Genomic DNA, 19,718 nt, shown 5'->3' with positions numbered 1-19,718 from the left:
AATGGCTGAAGAGAAAAATAAAATCTGTAGGGATTCCAGACCATGAGACTGCCCAGTCCCTTTTGGGCATTCTACCTAACATAAATGAAACAGTCCTCTTTGTATTTAGGGTTCTCACGGAAGGACTTGATGATGATGGTCATGCAGACTTCTGGCTTTTATTCCATCAAAGTTGGAGCATCATGATGCTTTGAATAGACAAAGAAACCAGAAAAAGAACCAGAAGAGAGAGTAGGGGTTAGTACGGATTTTAGAGCCACCATGAATAGTTATTGTAATGAATTGAACATACAGAGTATCAGGATTAAATTAAAGTGAAGTTATGAAAGGCCATGTTAAAGTAATGTGTTTTCAGCAGTTTTTTAAAGTGCTCCACTGTATTAGCCTGGCGAATTCCTATTGGCAGGCTATTCCAGATTTTAGGTGCATAACAGCATAAGGCCGCCTCACCACTTCTTTTAAGTTTTGCTCTTGGAATTCTAAGGAGACACTCATTTGAGGATCTAAGGTTACGATTTGGAATATAGGGTGTCAGATATTTCAATATATAAGATGGAGCAAGATTATTTAGGACTTTATAAACCATAAGCAGAACTTTAAAGTCAATTCTGAAAGAAACAGGTAACAAGTGTAGTGACATCAAAACTGGAGAAATGTGTTCGGATTTTCTTTTTCTAGATAGGATTCTAGCAGCTGCATTCTGCACTTGTTGCAAACGATTATGTCTTTTTTGGGTAATCCTGAGAGGAGTGCATTACAGTAATCTAGTCGACTGAAAACAAAAGTGTGAAGTAATTTCTCAGCCCTTGCATGTGTGTGAACTGTGACCATTTGAATTTGATGATTGCGTATAGCACTGAACTGACCTGTCTGTACAATTCTTTCCTCTGCCTGTTCTGGAGTACAAAAGAAACAGCATACAGCAACATGTGGGGACTGGCAAGGTCGGGGGAAACAAAAAAAAAACACACGGTAACTGATTACAACCGCAAGCTGTTATGCGAATGAATATGAATATTATGAGTAATGCTGCATCCATACCACAATGTTTTCCGAAATGTACTATACAGGTCATAAAACGAATAATTCCAAATATCATACATACCTATGTCTCTGGGTATTTTTTTTTTGACATCATAGACCATAAGGTGCATACTAATTCAGCGTGAGCAGGAACACTCAATAAAACTGAATAAAAAAATAATCAAAAGACAGTGAGATACGAAGAAGGCAGATTCACCAGCGTTTATGTGTCAGCTTTTATCCCTCCAGATGAGAGAATGTCCAGTTCCATTGCCTCAAAACACCACTCACATCTACAGCTACTCCCAGTTTTAAATAAAAACTATCAGCATCAGATCCCTGGATAAGGGGGCGGTAGTATGTATTATGATCATGACTGAGAGAATAAAAGTGAAAATAAAACAGTAACTTTTACAAGTCCTATAAATGTACACCGTCTGTTACAGACACAAACCAAGTGTATGTGTGCACTGTATAATATTAACAATAAGAGCAGCTCACTGCTGAAAACGGCAAATATAAGAGGCAGTCGGGATCAAACCAGGGATTCTTGATTACAAGTCAGCAAATCTTACTGCTACACCACGGAAGTTGCTTGTCTTTATCGGCACATTTACAGGACAAAAGACGCTGGCGGAGAGGTGCAAACGGATTTAAGGTGGGCTGGATGTATGAGTTTTTTTCATAGGATCTGGTAATTCTAGTGTTAAACAAAATCATAGAAATAGGCTTTCTAGGTAAAGATCATTGCCAGAAATTGATTTTGCAGCACTCTTTCTTTTATTCACACATACTTTCCTTGAAAGTTTCAATGTTTACGTTAATGAATAATCTACTGGCACCATTTTCAGAGAACTTTCTCTTTTGACTTTGCAGGTCAGTTGATCAAAGTCAGTAAAAAATCATAAAACTTTGTAGGGCTCATGTTGCTCATAGAGGCTGTAATGTATGCTGTGCCTGCGATATTCCTAACAAACTGCAAATTATTCCTTTTATGCTCATTACCAGAACACTTTTAGAAACAACTCATGCTTAATAAAGACGTATACAGTATATAACATGCTTGCCAAGCTGTTGCTCTTTTTAAAGTGAAAAACTAAATAAGAGATGTAAGAACAGGAACTGACTTGGAGATTACTCTGGTGCTGTTTTGAAATAAAGTCAGAAATACTAGAACCATTGAGAGGCCTGACAGGATAGCAGGAATTCTTTGGAGTTGTGTTTTATTACTTGAATCTAGGTGATTTACCCAGATCTTTGTAGACACGGAACACACATGAAATGCATGTATCCCAAATAACAATTTACTGTATTATTTAGCCTATACAATTCTAGGCACATCACATGCAGATAAGGAGCCTTGGCTTGAGCTGGGAGAACTTTTTGTCTGCAAACTGAGGTCCATCAAGGCAGGGGAATGGGACAGTAGGCTGCTTGCTGCTTGTGCTGATCGACGCATTTACAAAACAAAAGTCGCTGATGGTAGAGGTGCGAAGGGATTTAAGGTGGGCCGGGATTACAAGTTTTTTCATAGGCTTCAGGAATTCTAGTGTTAAGCAGCACAGCACAGCGGAGAAGGTGAGACAAAAAGGGTGGGGTGGTGCAAACAAGTAGGGATAGCAATGAAGCAGGAATCGAGTGGAAGCATAGCCACTGGAGGATTGATCCATTAAAAAGGTAGGAGTTAATATAAGATGCACATGAAGATAATTACTAGAATTCAAAGGCTTCGACATTAACTATAGGGATGATCGCCTTAGCATTGCAAGTCCGGTGGGTCTGTACATCAGATCATTTCTTCAGTTGAAGCACATATAGAAGGAATCAACAGCAATTTCATTTATGGCTTTCTGCTGTGACTTTGCTATAGAATTTTAAACACATTGCTTTTAAGATTTCCTGGCTCAATTCTATAACTAAATTAACTTGATTAGTGTATGGATATTTGTCTTTGGATATTGTTAGTACTATACTAATTTAATATAAAGGTTGTTAAGTTAATATTTTGCTATATCCATCCTAAACAACATAGAGGTCTCATGAGCCAAATGCACTTTGAAACAAAATTGTAATTTCCTGTGTTTGGTAATGTTTCCAGCTCAAACATGTTCATAAAATATTGCACAACCAAGCAAATAAATAAAGATAACAGAACACACCACAGCCACTTTTTGCATTGTAGCACATGGTAGGCTGGACTCAAGTGATTGCATGAACTGAACTTGGACTGATCTGACAGTTTTTAAGCATTGTATTCCAAGTAGAGGCACAGAAGGGGGCTTGGTAGAGATTCAAATTTTTAAAATGGCTGTAAAAGCATTCCTAGAGGAAATGCAGGGAACAATAGAGAAAGCTAGAAATGCAAAACCAGAAGACTTGGTGTCAGTATACAAGGGGATAAAGTATCCTTCTTTCCTCTGTATGCGAGAAACTTTTGAAGCACTACCCAGTTTTGAAGCCAGACAAGACGACATAATGCTTGTGGCCTATCCTAAATGTGGTAAGTGGATTTTTAGATTATTCTGAAGAGCTGTAGGAGTAATTGAATGAATTACATCAGTAAAACATGTATTTAAAAAAAAGTTTAAAATAACTAATCATCAAAACCCTAAACTGGTAAAAACGGATTTGTCAATGGATGGGTGGATTTATGGATAAACCGATTTAACCAGTTTTATATATAGCTTTACATAGAGCGAACTGTTATTGTTTACAGAAAAATAATAAACATTAGAAAGTCACATGGGATGCACAAACCAGTGTGTTTCTTTGTGCCGGTCCCAAGCCCAGATAAATGGGGAGGGTTACGTCAGGAAGGGCATCTGGTGTAAAATTTTGCCAAATCAAATATGAGGACAATAATGCAAATTTCCATACCGGATCAGTCGAGCCCTGGGTTAACAACGATCACCACCAGTACTGTTAGTCAACAGGGTGCTGGCAGAAATTGGGCTACTGTTGGCCGAAGAAGAAGAAGGAAAAGAAGAGGGGGGAGACATGTCTGGAGGCAGGAGGAGAGGAGGAAGGTAAAGAGAGTGTAACTGAAGCTAGGAACTTTGAATGTTGGCAGTATGACTGGTAAGGGGAGAGTGTTAGCTGATATGATAGGGAGAAGGAAGGTTGATATATTGTGCATGCAAGAGACTAAATGGAAGGAGAATAAGGCCAGGTGGATTGGAGGTGGATTCAAATTGTTCTATCATGGTGTGGATATGAGGAGAAATGGAGTAGGGGTTATTCTGAAGGAGCAGCATGTCAAGAGTGTTTTGGAGGTGAAAAGAGTGTCAGACAGAGTAATAATTATGAAACTGGGAATTGGAGGTGTGATGATGAATGTTGTTAGTGCATATGCCCTGCAAGTTCGGTGTGAAATGGATGAGAAAGAAGATTTTTAGAGTGAGTTGGATGAAGTGATGAACGGTGTATCCAAGGGACAAAAAGTGGTGATTGGAGCAGATTTCAATGGACATGTTGGTGAAGGGAACAGAGGAGACGAGGAGGTGATGGGTAGGTATGGTGTCAAGGAGAAAAATTAAGAAGGTCAGAGGACAGTGCCAAAAGGATGGACATGGCTGTGGTGAATACATATTTTAAGAAGAGGGAGGAACATAGGATTACATATAAGAGTGGAGGAAGATGCAAACAGGTAGATTGCATTCCATGCAGAAGAGTCAATCTGAAGGAGACTGAAGACTGCAAAGTGGTGGCAGGGGAAAGTGTAGTTAAGCAGCATAGGATGGTGGTCTGTAGGATGACGTTGGAGATCAAGAAGAGGAAGAGAGTGAGGGTAAAGCCAAGGATCAAATGGTGGAATTTGAAAAAGAAGACTGCAAGGTTGAGTTTAGAGAGAAGGTGAGACAGGCACTTGGTGGTAGTGAAGAATTACCGGGCAGTTGGGAAACTACAGCAGATATAGTAAGGGTGACAGAAAGAAGGGTGCTTGGCATGACATCTGGACAGAAGAAAGAGGAAAAGGAAACCTGGTGGTGGAATGGGGAAGTACAGGAGAGTATACAGAGGAAGAGGATGGCAAAGAAGAAGTGGGATAGTCAGAGAGATGCAGAAAGTAGACAAGAGTACAAGGAGATAAGGCACAAGGTGAAGAGAGAGGTGGTGAAGGCTAAAGAAAAGTTGTATGATGAGTTGTATGAGAGATTGGACACTAAGGAGGGAGAGAAGGACCTGTACTGATTGGCTAGACAGAGGGACCGAGCTAGAAAAGATGTGCAGCAAGTTTTAGCAATAAAGGATAAAGATGGAAACGTACTCACAAGCCAGGAGAGTGTGTTGAGCAGATGGAAAGAGTACTTTGAGAGGCTTATGAATGAAGAGAACGAGAGAGAGAAGAGGTTGGATGATGTGGAGATAGTGAATCAGGATGTGCAACGGATTACCAAGGAGGAAGTAAGGACAGCTATGAAGAGGATGAAGAATGGAAAAGCCATTGGTCCAGATGACATATCTGTGGAAGCATGGAGGTGTTTAGGAGAGATGGCAGTGGAGTTTTAAACCAGATCGTTTAATGGAATCTTGGAAAGTGAGATGATTCCTGAGGAGTGGAGAAAAAGTGTTCTGGTCCTGTATTTAAGAATAAGGGGGATGTGCAGGACTGTAGTAACTACAGGGGGATAAAATTGATGAGCCACAGCATAAAGTTATGGGAAAGAGTAGTGGGAGCTAGGTTAAGAAGTGAGGTAATGATTAGTGAACAACAGTATGGTTCCATGCCAAGAAAGAGCACCACAGATGCGATGTTTGCTCTGAGGGTGTTGATGGAGAAGTACAGAGAAGGCCAGAAGAAGTTGCATTGCGTCTTTGTGGACCATATGACAGGGTGCCTCGAGAGGAGTTGTGGTATTGTATCAGGAAGTCGGGAGTGACAGAGAAGTATGTAAGAGTTGTACAGGATATGTACGAGGGAAGTGTGACAGTGGTAAGGGCTGCGGTAGGAGTGACGGATGCATTCAAGTTGGAAGTGGGATTACATCAGGGATCGGCTCTGAACCCTTTCTTATTTGCAATGGTGATTAACAGGTTGACAGATGAGATTAGACAGGAGTCCCTGTGGATTATGGTGTTTGCTGATGACATTGTGATCTGTAGCGATTGTAGGGAGCTGAAGAATAGAGAAGTGTACTGGTACCTATTTTTAAGAATAAGTGTGATGGGCAGAACTGTAGTAACTACAGAGGGATAAAATTGATCAGCCACAGCACAAAATTATGGGAAAGAGTAATGGAAGCAAGGTTAAGAAGTATAATTTAGTGCCAGGAAGGAGCACTACAGATGTGATGTTTGCTCTGAGGGTGTTGATGGAGCAGTATAGAGATGGCCAAAAGGAGTTGCACTGTGTCTTTGTTGACCTAGAGAAAGTATATGACAGGGTGCCTGGAGAGGAGTTGTGGTATTGTGTGAGGAACTTGGGAGTGGCAGAGAAGTATGTAAGAGTGGTACAGGATATGTATGATGGAAGTGTGACAGTAGTGAGGTGAGTGACGGATGTGTTTAAGGTGAACATGGGATTACATCAGGAATCGTTTTTGAGCCCTTTCTTATTTTCAATAATGATGGACAGGCTGACAGAAGAGATTAGACAGGAGTCACCATGGACTTTGATGTTTGCGGATGTCACTGTGATCTGTAATGAGAGTAGGGAGCAGGTTGAGGAGACCCTGGAGAGGTGGAGATGCTCTAGAGAGGAGAGGAATGAAGGTCAGTAGGAACAAGACAGAATACATGTGTGTAAATCAGAGGGAGGTCAGTGGAATGGTGAGGATGCAAGGAGTAGAGCTGGCAAAGGCCTGTTGAGCATGCCGTTGATACGAAGGAAATATATGAGAACTTGTAGCTGCTGCTGAAACACATTCAGTACTCGAGGTATAACTGGAATATATGCAGCAATCTGAATGTGGTTGCAATTTTACTCATCTGCAGCTTGGATACACCAAATACTGTTGTTTTCTTTGTGGGACAGCTGAACAAGAGATTCATTTTACATGATAAAGGACTGACCAGAAAATTGGTTCCAGGGAAGAAGAATGTTGCATATGACCCACTAGTTGATCCGGAAAACATATTTCCTTCACCTTTGCACAACAAACTTGGGCTCATAAAAAACTTTATTAAGGCAAAGGACAAGCAAAGTGAAGCCTTTGCATACTTATGACAGATATTGCCATGTTCCAGTGATACCAAGATAAAAGGTCTTTTAATTAGCTCACAGATCCAAGAGACAATCAAAGATACACTTTAAAGGCCTTCAGCAGTATGCCGAATGTACTGCATCGACTACCTTCAACAATGTTGTTTCTAACTTTCTAGGCAACTACAAGGCACCAAACTACATCGAACAGATTGAAAATCTGCTCAATGCATACAGGTTGAAAAACTGCAACATGTCAGTGAAGACACATTTTCTTCATTCCCACTTGGACTTCTTCCCACCCAACCTCGGCACCATCAGTGATGAACATGGTGAAAGATTTCACCAAGACATTGCCAACATGGAGAAACACTACCAGGGGAAGTAGAGTCCGTCTGTGCTGGGAGACTGTTGTTGGACACTGATACGTGAAGCATCGGGCAGTGACTACAAATGAAAATCTGTGGCAAAACATTTCTAGTTTTCTCTCATGTTGCTGATGTTGCAATATTATACAGTAGCATAGGCATATGACACAATAATATCCAACTGCAGAGCCAGAGCACCATACCATACATAAACACATGTCCACGCCAACAGTTTTAGATCATATTAGATTTAGGATGAAAGTTAAGGTTAGGGCTTAGTATGGTTAACTTGTAGGATAAATGGTTAAGGTTAGGATTAGTTTTGTTAAGGTTAGGGTTTGGTGTGGTTAAAGTGTCAATCAATTTGATTTCTGACAACCTATAAATGTTTATTATCAAACTGCTGATGTCACTTCTGCCCTACAACTGCTGATCTAGAACTGCTGATATAGACCTGCGGTGACATATGGTACTGTGACTCTGCAGGTCGACACATGTCCTATGCCACTGGAGACATTATAATGTTAAATGCATAATTGCTGTTTTCTTAAAAAAACCCTACGTGATACAGAAATTGCAAATACATCTTAGTTTTCAGAGTGTAAAAATCTATTGGTTTCACCAAAAATTGTAGAGGAAACAAAATTTTCCATAAAATTTATTGGCCAGTGAAATGGATGGAGTGAATCATTCAAAACAAAAACACTTTAACTACTTTATTTTACAAAGAAATAAAAGAACATTCAAGCATTATAATAAATTCAACAAATGAGCCCTGCTAATTGAAATAATGCAGATGAATTCAATTAATGAAGATGGCATATTGCAATCAAAGTGAATTTATAGTGTGACATAGTGTTTACAGTATTAAATAAGAATATTGAGAGATAAATGCAAAAAAAAAAAAAACCCACAGTCTTTTTGGATTTTTGTCATAAAGACAGAAACTTGTGAATGAATCTTATCTCAGCCTTTTGATCCTGCAATCTCATTCTTTTAATCACTACTCATATCATCTATCAATAACTGAATAGAAAGATATAGACTGAATTAATTTAGTGTACAGTAGTTAATTTTGTGTCGTTTTCACGCCTAGTTTGTTTGGACCAGTTTTTTTTTTTTAAACTCTGGTGAGAGAAAAAAAAAATGCTTCTCCCCAATGAAAAAAATCCATGACATGTCTACAACCATGGGAAGTTTATTCACATGTTTAATTTGCTTGAAAGTAACTGAAAATTGAAGCAAAGTAAAGAAATGTCCCCTGAACAAAGCAAATGGACTATGAGTGTGAAAATGTCTTTAGTTCCTGGTCATATTCATGTAGTGTGTACATAATCCCAGTACCATTATTCTTAGTGGAGTCCACTAAGCTTTTTGGTGACCCTTATTTTGATAAGTCTTTGTCAAGCCCTTCCTGTTAGACTGACTTGTAATGGGTAACTGTACTAGATGAGCAATAGTATAGCTCTAAGGTACCCTTTGTGACTTACGCCCATCAGTCATGCCAAGGCCACCATCTTAAGATGAGCAGTCTGTTTCTTTTTAATTCAGTATGTCATTTTGTACACTTTATAAAAAACTTTTATGAATATGAGGCATTTACTGCTCTCTTGCACAATAAGTTGTTACTGCAGTCAAAGTCCAACTTTTGTTTAACCCCTTATATCCTAAGAGGATTTTATCATTATTGCACCTAAATTATATACCCAAAAATAAACAGCCATCATTTTGTCTATGAAATAGAGGACCTGCAAATGGCTGAAGGGTAGTGAGTATAATAATCCACCTTTTTAAAAGAAAGGCTTTATATGAATAAAAACGTTTGCTATATAGCAGTATCAACCAAACAAAAAACAACAAAATTTGGCATTTGAGGATTTTTTCAGTACAAACACATTTTATGGTGCACAACCTTGGAATTAATTTTCTTTTGTGCTCCAGTCTGTCAGCTATCCTTGTGCTAGATTTCATACTACTGCAAAATTTCAATGTTTGGCACATGCTTTGGAAACATTTTGTGTCCAATCTTGTAAATATTTGGTCTCTTGCGCCTAACTTTTATCTCAAAACAAGTATTTTAGTTGCAGTTATATTTTTATCTTTTAGAAAAAAAAACATATACAGCAAGTCATCAACTGCGACCTATGAATCTTACAACTATTCGACTTATGACAGCTACTGCATGTCAGAGGCAAACGACAGCTTTTGCCACGCCAGCTCCATATGTCATGACTCATTCATCTCGATCTCACTTTATTACCTGCAGTGGTTTTGACTACGTTCAGTTACATTTGTCTTACAATTACAGAAAAAGGTAGTTTATCACAACACAAAATTGAAGGTGATCATGTAGTATGTGGGAGGAAAGAAAGCGAATATGATTGCATGTGTCTTTAAGTTTTCCCATTGTAATCAGTGTTGCGCTGTACTGCTGCGGTTTGGCTTTGAATCCGGTTAACCTCTGAAGCTTCCACATTGTGATTCACGATGTGCCGCTTCATGTAAACCACTAAGAAGAGGTAATGAAATCACACTTAACTCCTTTATCTGTTAATGTTTATTATTAACGAAGTGAAATGTTAAAACAGAAAACATATGAGTGATCAAACTCTGCTGGTACAGTTCGTCCTCTGACAGTTAGCACAATGAACACTGGGAGAGGCTCACACTGACGATGTAATATAACACAGACAAAGAAGGGATTTGTGAAGCTGTTAAAATTTTGGCACCCATGCAAGCAACACTAATAATGAAAAAAATCATCCATCCATCCATCCATTTTCTAACCCGCTGAATCCGAATACAGGGTCACGGGGGTCTGCTGGAGCCAATCCCAGCCAACACAGGGCACGAACCAATCCTGGGCAGGGTGCCAACCCACCACAGGACACACACAAACACACCCACACACCAAGCACACACTAGGGCCAATTCAGAATCGCCAATCCACCTAACCCGCACGTCTTTGGATAGTGGGAGGAAACCCACGCAGACGCGGGGAGAACATGCAAACTCCACGCAGGGAGGACCTGGGAAGCGAACCCAGGTCTCCTAACTGCGAGGCAGCAGCACTACCACTACGCCACCGTGCCGCCCTGAAATAAAATCATTTCCAAAAAAAAAGTTAGAATATCTACACATTGTGCTAAGAATGATGATAAAAACGGATATAAAACAAGCAATATGACTTAAGGGACTTATTTCATAGTACTATGCATGTGTTCAGGTGTGAATACTTTTACTGTACTGCTTTACATCCAGATCGACTTGGAACCAAATATGTTTGTAAATCGACGACTACATGTATACACACACACAGTTGTGCTTGAAAGTTTGTGAACCCTTTAGAATTTTTCATATTTCTGCATAAATATGACCTAAAACATCATCAGAGTTTCACACAAGTCCTAAAAGTAAATAAATGAGACAAAAATATACTTGTTCATTAATTTATTAAGGAAAATGATCGAATATTAGATATTTGTGGGTGGAAAAATTATGTGAACCTCTAGGATTAGCAGTTAGTTTGAAGGTGAAATTAGAGTCAGGTGTTTTCAATCAATGGGATGACAATCAGGTGTGAGTGGGCACCCTGTGTTATTTAAAAAACAGGGATCTATCAAAGTCTGCTCTTCACAACACGTTTGTGGATGTGTATCATGGTACGAACAAAGGAGATTTCTGAGGACCTCAGAAAAAGAGTTGTTGATGCTCATCAGACTGGAAAAGGTCACAAAACCATCTCTAAAGAGTTTGGACTCCAGCAATCCACAGTCAGATTGTGTACAAATGGAGGAAATTCAAGACCATTGTTACCCTCCCCAGGAGTGGTCGACCAACAAAGATCACTCCAAGAGCAAGGCGTGTAATAGTCGGCGAGGTCACAAAGGACCCCAGGGTAACTTCTAAGCAACAGAAGGCCTCTCTCACATTTGCTAATGTTCATGTTCATGAGTCCACCATCAGGAGAACACTGAACAACAATGGTGTGCATGGCAGGGTTGCAAGGAGAAAGCCACTGCTCTCCAAAAAAAACATTGCTGCTCGTCTGCAGTTTGCTAAAGATCACGTGGACAAACCAGAAGGCTATTTGAAGAATGTTTTGTGGATGGATGAGACCAAATTAGAACTTTTTGATTTAAATGAAAAGCGTTATGTTTGGAGAAAGGAAAACACTGCATTCCAGCATAAGAACCTCATCCCATCTGTGAAACATGGTCGTGATAGTATCATGGTTTGGGCCTGTTTTACTGCATCTGGGCCAGGACGGCTTGCCTTCATTGATGGAACAATGAATTCTGAATTATATCAGAGAATTCTAAAGGAAAATTTCAGGACATCTGTCCGTGAACTGAATCTCAAGAGAAGGTGGGTCATGCAGCAAGACAACGACCCTAAGCACACAAGTCGTTCTACTAAAGAATAGTTAAGGAAGAATAAAGTTAATGTTTTGGAATGGCCAAGTCAAAGTCCTGACCTTAATCCAATCGAAATGTTGTGGAAGGACCTGAAGCGAGCAGTTAATGTGAGGAAACCCACCAACATCCCAGAGTTGAAGCTGTTCTGTACGGAGGAATGGGCTAAAATTCCTCCAAGCCGGTGTGCAGGAATGATCAAAAGTTACTGGAAACGTTTAGTTGCAGTTATTGCTACAAAGGGGGGTCACACCAGATACTGAAAGCAAAGGTTCACATACTTTTTGCACTCACAAATATGTAATATTCAATCATTTTCCTTAATAAATAAATGACCAAGTATAATATTTTTGTCTCATTTGTTTAACTAGTTTCTCTTTATCTACTTTTAGAACTTGAGTGAAAATCTGATGATGTTTTAGGTCATATTTATGCAGAAATATAGAAATTCTAATGGGTTCACAAACTTTCATGCACAACTGTACATAGTGCATATCTCTTTGAAGCAACAAATAAACAATTTATAACTATATACATATAACTATGTACTCATCCAAACCTTTACTTTCAAAATTATGTTTTATGCTAGTCTTTAAAACAATTTCTGTTATTTCCCCTAGATAAAGAAAATCCTTACATTTTGTACAGTAGATTGGGCTTTTTGTGCTGCAACTAACATATCTTTTCTTGCCTTCTATTTGCAGTTGCCCTACAAAGGTTTAGTGTGTTTTCATTTTTTTCTTTTTGTTGCTGTTTTCTTGCATTTCACATCTGGAATAAACTGAATACATACGTACATTTTCATAACAGGTTCTTACACTCTGAGTCATGGGGCTGGGGCAACCCTGGGAGTAGTACAGAAAACAGCCCTGGACAGGATGTCACACAGTGACCAATATATCGTGTCCAATGAAACAGCACATTTTTGGCATAATCAAAACAACAGAGTGCAACAGTGACAATCAATTGATTGGGGAAAGAGGGAGGTCACCATGAGAAACTGCAAGTAGTGGTGGCAGCGCTGCATGATACAAGTATATTTAATTGAATATATACAGTTTAGCGAATATGGTCCGCTGTGAAAGTTTGCTGGGCATGATTCAATGACATGTGATTGAGGAGGGGGAAGTTGGGTCCCCATCTGAAACTGTGATTGGGTATGTTGTCAGTTCTGTAAGCTGAAATTGGAGTAGCACTGCCTATAAAACTAACATGCGAAGAATGTGCAGTAGACAATCTCTGGGTATGGTAATTCAAAATATTATATTTGAACTGTAAAACTGTATGCCACGATACTTCAATTCTTACAAATCCAGTATAGCATCAAGAACGTCATCAAATGCGTCATTCTCAATAGAATCAAAATCGTGATCAGAATCTGACTTAAGGTCTTCATATTTCATATATTTCATATCACTAGGATTACATAACGTTTCTATAACTTTCTTAACCTTATGTTTTCTTTTTTGATGAAACAAAACGTACAAACTTCCAGTCTTACTGCATATAAACATAACAATCCCCATGCTCTCTGACAAAAGCTTGTGTGTAACGGTACCTAAGCATGAGCTGTCGCACATGCAATATATTTCATGCCTTATACACACAACTGTGACATGTAATATGAAAGACTAATCATAAACGACTATATAACATTGAAATACTCTGGAGCTCAGCTCTCCAAGAGTATTGTACCTTTCACTGTATGTGTATCAATGTAGGTGGGATCTTTGATCAAAGCAAATTCATTTACCTATGGGGCGCTTCTCACCTCGGCATATGAGTGTGCATGTACTAATGAAAGACAGCAAGCAACAGGGAAACATGATTTATTTGAAATAAGACACCCTTGAGTATGTAAAAATACTATTATTGCTTTTGATTGACTCATGAGTTAATGGCAACGTACACAAACAACTTTGAAATATGACAGTGTCCCACCGACAGGACACCTTATGCATAAATGATTAATGAGTGTTATTCTCTTGCCCATTGCCAAATAAAAACTTTATCTCTATATAAATTGCACATGTGTTATCTTTTGCTCTTGCTATATCAAAGGTTGAAGTACTCAATGCTCTTATACTGCATTCAGATAGAAAGTTAAGTTGTATATAATGATTCAATATAATTAAACTCCTTATGTTTTATTGTCTGTTTTAGGTTTTAACTGGATGATTAGTGTACTGCAAAAAATAATTTCCATTGATGCAGAAGCTATTAAACCTGATGAAGATATTCCACGAATTGGACTAATTGAATTCATAAAGCCAGAGAAACTCCAGGTAAAGAAGGAGAAAAATAGCTCATATTGATGTTCTACCTGTTTGTGAAAAAAATCTAGCAGTATAATATATCACTTTATTATTTAATTATTTGAGAATTAGATTTCTACAAAGTATGTGTTTCAAATAATGATACATTAAACAATGCATGTATAATATAGTAAAGAGGAAATTTAGAATTTTTACTTTTAAAAATTAAGTTCAGTACACAGCTCCAAGACAGCACAGTGGCGCAGTGGGTAGTGCTGCTGTCTCACAGTTAGGAGACCCGGGTTCACTTCCTGGGTTCTCCCTGCGTGGAGTTTGCATGTTCTCCCCATGTCTGCGTGGGTTTCCTCCGGGTACTCTGGTTTCCTCCCACAGTCCAAAGACATGCAAGTTAGGAGCCTTGGCGATTCTAAATTGTCCCTAGTTTGTGCTTGATGTGTGGGCGTGTGTGTATGCGTGCCCTGTGGTGGGCTGGGGCCCTGACCGGGGTTTGTTTCCTGCCTTGCACTCTGTAGTTAGGATATAGCGGGTTGGTGTGGTATAGCGGGTCCACAGCGCTCTCAGTAAGGGCCAGTTTTTAAATAAATAATCACCGCACTCGAGGCGGTTTCGTGAGGGGGCGTAGTGGTTGTAGCAAGCCGCGGGGCGATCTGCAGTGTGGGCGTTTCTCACCGAGTGCACAGGTGAGGAACTGCCCACATCTGGGATTGTTCCCATGGCTAATGTGCTGCAGCTGCTATGGCCCCTCGCTGTATAAAAGAAGCGCGAGTCGGTTGGGAGGGGATCTGAAAAGAACGAGAAAAGGAGGAAAGAACAAACAGGAAAGAAAGAGAAGGAAAGGGAGGTTGCAACAGGAAGCAGTGAAGAGAGCAAGTTGGTGCAGCAGGAAGCAGGCGAACTAGTGCTCTCAGGCAACTGAAGGCAGCCTGGGTGTTTGGCCAACACCTGGGAGAAGTAGTGGTTGTGGTCGCTCCCGCAGAGTTTGTTTTGCAGGGCGGGAGTGACCGGAAGGTGCAGTACTCTCCGCGGAAGGTAACGGAAGTCGGGACTTGGGATGTGGTGTTCCCTGCGTGACAACCTTGGTCGCAGAGGAATTACCAAGTCACTGTCAGGGGGAGCCGACCGGAGCCAAGGATCGGTAAGGCGACTGGCAGTAGTAGCAAAAGCAGGTATACGGGTCAGCTGCAGTGAGAGCGTCTCACTTGTTGCGAGGCTCAGATGGGTGAAGCAAGAGAGATGCTGGAGTGAAAGACACCGGGCTTGTTATTGATTTTAAAGACTGGTTCCTGTATGAACGTTTTAACCTCGTTTTAAAGGATTGTTTTTCTTTTTGTTTTAACATCCACGTTTTATCGGATTATTTATTTATGGAACTATTTTTGAAGCACTGCACTTTATTTATTCAACACTTTTTTGATTGTTTTTTATTAAAAACACTTTTGCACTTTTTACCATCCCCTTGCTCGATTGTTATTGCCTCTACTTACTAGCTCATCGGTGACATTACCGACGGTGTTGGGTTCAAAGGCTCCCAAGCAGCGATGGGAGCGTGGAGCCAAACCCGCATCATCACAGTTGGATAATGGATGGATGGATATACAGCTCCAAGAAGATAGCTCTTGGAAATTGAAATCAACTTAGAAGCCAGTCATCATGATTTTTAAATGGGTGCTCTCTTCTTCTTCTTCTTGGCATTTGGAATAGTTTTGCCATTCTGTGCACCATTACAGTATATTGTCACAGAATGATTACAATCAAGTGAATTAAATTTGTAAACATCCATCCATTGTCTAACCTGCTGAATCCGAACACAGGGTCACGGGGGTCTGCTGGAGCCAATCCCAGCCAACACAGGGCACAAGGCAGGAACCAATCCTGGGCAGGGTGCCAACCCACCGCAGGACACACACAAACACACCCACGGGCCAATTTAGAATCATCAATCCACCTAACCTGCATGTCTTTGGATTGTCGGAGGAAACCCACGCAGACACGGGGAGAACATGCAAACTCCACGCAGGGAGGACCCGGGAAGCAAACCCGGGTCTCCTAACTGCGAGGCAGCAGCGCTACCACTGCGCCACCGTGCCGCCAATTTGTAAACAATATGCAATTAATTTGTAAACAATATGCAATTAATTTGTAAACAATATGCAGTTAATTTCAGTGTATTTGATAAATCCCTTGCTGTTAATGTGAATATAAAAAAGAAGAGAAACAACACAGAAACAGTGGTACTGCTTTGATGCTGGGTGCTGCCAGTTTGCAAAACTGAGCAGAAATGTATGTACACATGGTCTGAGGCTACCGTGAAAATGCTTTAGGCAAAGTTTAGTTTTTATATATCTCAAAGTGAGTGTGGAAATGAAAGTACACACTTTATACTTGAAGCCCTTGGTCATAACAGTGATCATGGTAAATACCTGCTTAATTCCAGTTAGTCATAAAAAGAACATTACACCTTCACATACAGTAATTACATGACAAAAAAGTCCAGTTTGAATTTGTCAATAATTTTTGGAAATGGTTAAGCAGCAGTACAATTCTTTGATTTAACACAAGATCTACAGAAATAAAAATAATAAATCCCATTGTCTGCATGAAAAATGATTCATAGTTGACTCCTCTTGCCTTTTCTAATGCTGCATGGCAAATGCAATTGCAACAAATGTATCTTCACAGCTAAACTTCATGAGAACAGTGATATGAACGTGCTTATTTTGCTAGCAGCAGGACCCATTGGCTAATTGTTATTATGTTTAATGTGTAGTGTTACTTAATAGGGATCTACATATTTTAGCAAAAGAGGAACAAGAGCCACATCTGTGATACTGAATAGCTAAACAGTATGGCTACAGATTATCATGTGTATAAGCATGCTGTAGAAATACTGTCATTATGCTAATTTTACTTTCAATACAATATCCCCCATGCAAAGTTTTGTTGGTGCTTAACAGAAAAAAAAACAACAAACAAACAAAAATTGGGCAACTATGCAATTTAAAAAAGGGCAAAACATGTTCATAATTATTCTATCGCAAACTATTCAGGCCAAGATACAAAAGGAAGTATTTAATTGCTAACTGTGCAAAAGGGTTTTTCCACAATGGTTCTGGTAATCATGAACATGACTAAGCAGTATATCAGGTTATATGCATTGTACTTTCTTTGAACTAAAATGAAGTATGGTATTTTAATACATTATTTATCATGGCCCACATCCAGCAAAATGTTGACATTGTTACTAGGTCATATGCTAGAACATTAATGGGTGTGGAGTGCATATTTCATCACTGATAATGGTGTTGGATTATTTTTAGGTCTATCATTCATGGCTAGGCATTATATTACATGCTGCATAAAATGAAGACCCATTTTAATGGCTTTCAAAATTGCCTAATCTCTGTGCATTAGAATCTTTGTATTTACTGTAAAGAGCAGCCTTCATCTTTATCACATTGATCTGAACTGGGAAATAAATGATAAAAGTGCAGGATGTCTAGCAAATTTGTTCTGAAACACACTTTTCTGCATGCCACTGTAAATCATCTATGAGAGATTCTGCTGGACTTTATTTTTTGTTTCTATTAAAAATCACTCAGATCCATTTTTTTTTTAAGTTGTCGTGTTCATTCTTGATTATTTTAAAGTGACTGAATTATATTAAAAGCTGATGATTTTTATTATTTCTTAACAGATGTTGGATGAGATACGTTCTACAAGACTTTTGGGCACTCACTTTCACCCAAATTATATTCCAAAGTCTTTTTTCGACAAAAAAACTAAGGTTGGTGCAAAAATATATATTTTGTTTATTTGATGTCATTACTATATTAAACTCCCATTTTAGAGATAATGGAGTTGTGTGTTATTAGATTAGGTTAGATTTGATTGAACTTTATTCTCATTGTACAACAGAATGCAGTTTAGCATCTAACCAGGAAGTGCAAATAGTAGAATAAGGAGCAATAGACAGTGGGTGCAAATAATACATTAAAGTGCAATAAACGGTAAGGTGCAATCAGGCAGCATACAAATGAGAATGTAAATCTATATTATATTTGAATTTACAGGTAATAGTATATAAAAGGAAGAAAATATATATGTGATCAGTAGTACAGATACAATGCATACAGAATATAGATGTGATATATTTTATATACAGAATAGATATATGTAAACAGAATGCAAGAAACTGTTCCTGAGCCTACTGGTGTAGCACCAAAGGCTCCTGTAGTACCTCCCTGATGGTAGTCAGGTAAACAGTCCATGCTTGGGGTGTGAGTCATCCTTGATGATGCTGTGAGCCTTTTCACAGACACTGTGTATGCTGCAGGTCAGCAACAGTCAGAAACAGTCAGCAGCGGGATTCCAATGATGTGCTGGGCAGTTTTCATCACCCATTGTAGGACCATTGTAGGACCTCTCAGCCTCTCAGCTATGGAGCAGTTGCCATACCACACCGTAATGCAGTTTGTCCATATGCTCTCAATAGTGCAGTGGAAAAGATTTAACAGAATCTGAGGAAACACACAACCTTTCTTTAGCCTCCTCAGAAAGTAAAGTCATTGTTGCACTTTTTAACCAGGGTCAAAGTTTTTATTGTCCAAGGAAGGTCCTCAGAGATGTGGACGCCCAGGAATCTGACGCTCCACCTCAGCCCCATTTATATGGATGGGTGCATGTTTGCTGCCCTTAGTTTTTTGGTAAGCCACAATGAGCTCTTTAGTTTTATTGGTATTGAGGGTGAGGTTATCGTCAGCACACCATGTTGGCAGGTGTTGAACCTCCTCTCAGTAGGCTGACTCGTCATTGTCACTGGTCTGTCCCATTACTGTAGTGTTTTCTGTGAAGTTTATGGTGGAGTTGAAGCCATATAAAGGGACTTAGTCATGGGTAAAGAGGGAGTAGAGGAGTGGACTGAGTACACAGCACTGTGAAAACAGCAGTATTCCGGATCAGGGTAGAGGATGTCTGGTTGTTTAGCCTGAAAGATTGGGGTCTTTTGGTTAGAAAATCCAGTGTCCAATTACAAAGAGAGGTGCTGATGCCAATGTTGGTGAGTTTAGTTACCAGATTGGAAAGGCTGATAGTGTTAAATGCAGAGCTAAATTCAACAAATACAGTTGTTGTTATCCAGGTGTGTCAGGGTACACCCATTAGGCAAGCTGGTTAGTATCTAGTGTGAGAAGTAAACTGAATTTGAGGTGGACCAGAACCAGTTTCTCAAAGCATTTTGTGAGGATGGGAGTGAGTGCAACAGTGTGATAGTCATTCAGGCTCACTGGAGAGGATAGTTTAGGAACGGGGCAGTCATTGTGGACTTAAAGGCATATAGGGACAAAAGCCTGGGCCAAAGACAGATTGAAGATGTTACCGAAGACCTCAGACAGTTGCCCGGTGCAGGCCTTAAGCACACACCCAGGTATGCTACGAGGACCAGCAGCCTTGTGTGCATTTACTTTGCTCAGTTCAGATTGTACAATGAAGGTAGTAA

At 39.6% G+C, this 19,718-nt stretch overlaps 1 protein-coding gene across 2 annotated transcripts in view; it reads left to right on the top strand.

Moving 5' to 3' along the window:
* The window catches only part of LOC120525795 (sulfotransferase 6B1-like), a 60,567-nt gene that overhangs the window by 22,798 nt on the left and 18,051 nt on the right, over positions 1-19,718 (top strand). The window contains exons 1-3 of one of the 2 annotated variants that reach the window (XM_039748396.1): positions 3,229-3,523; positions 14,112-14,233; positions 17,919-18,008. In XM_039748396.1, the coding sequence (XP_039604330.1) occupies positions 3,328-3,523; positions 14,112-14,233; positions 17,919-18,008 (408 nt within the window). In that variant the 5' untranslated portion in view covers positions 3,229-3,327. Of the gene's footprint in view, positions 1-3,228; positions 3,524-14,111; positions 14,234-17,918; positions 18,009-19,718 lie in introns of those variants that run through there. The other variant, XM_039748395.1, reaches the window with a different exon arrangement.

This window comes from Polypterus senegalus, chromosome 3, assembly GCF_016835505.1.
Source record: "Polypterus senegalus isolate Bchr_013 chromosome 3, ASM1683550v1, whole genome shotgun sequence".
In the NCBI taxonomy this organism is placed as follows: Eukaryota; Metazoa; Chordata; class Cladistia; order Polypteriformes; family Polypteridae; genus Polypterus; species Polypterus senegalus.
The sequence above is the reverse complement of the archived record's forward strand: the minus strand, read 5'-3'. Positions and strand labels throughout refer to the sequence as shown.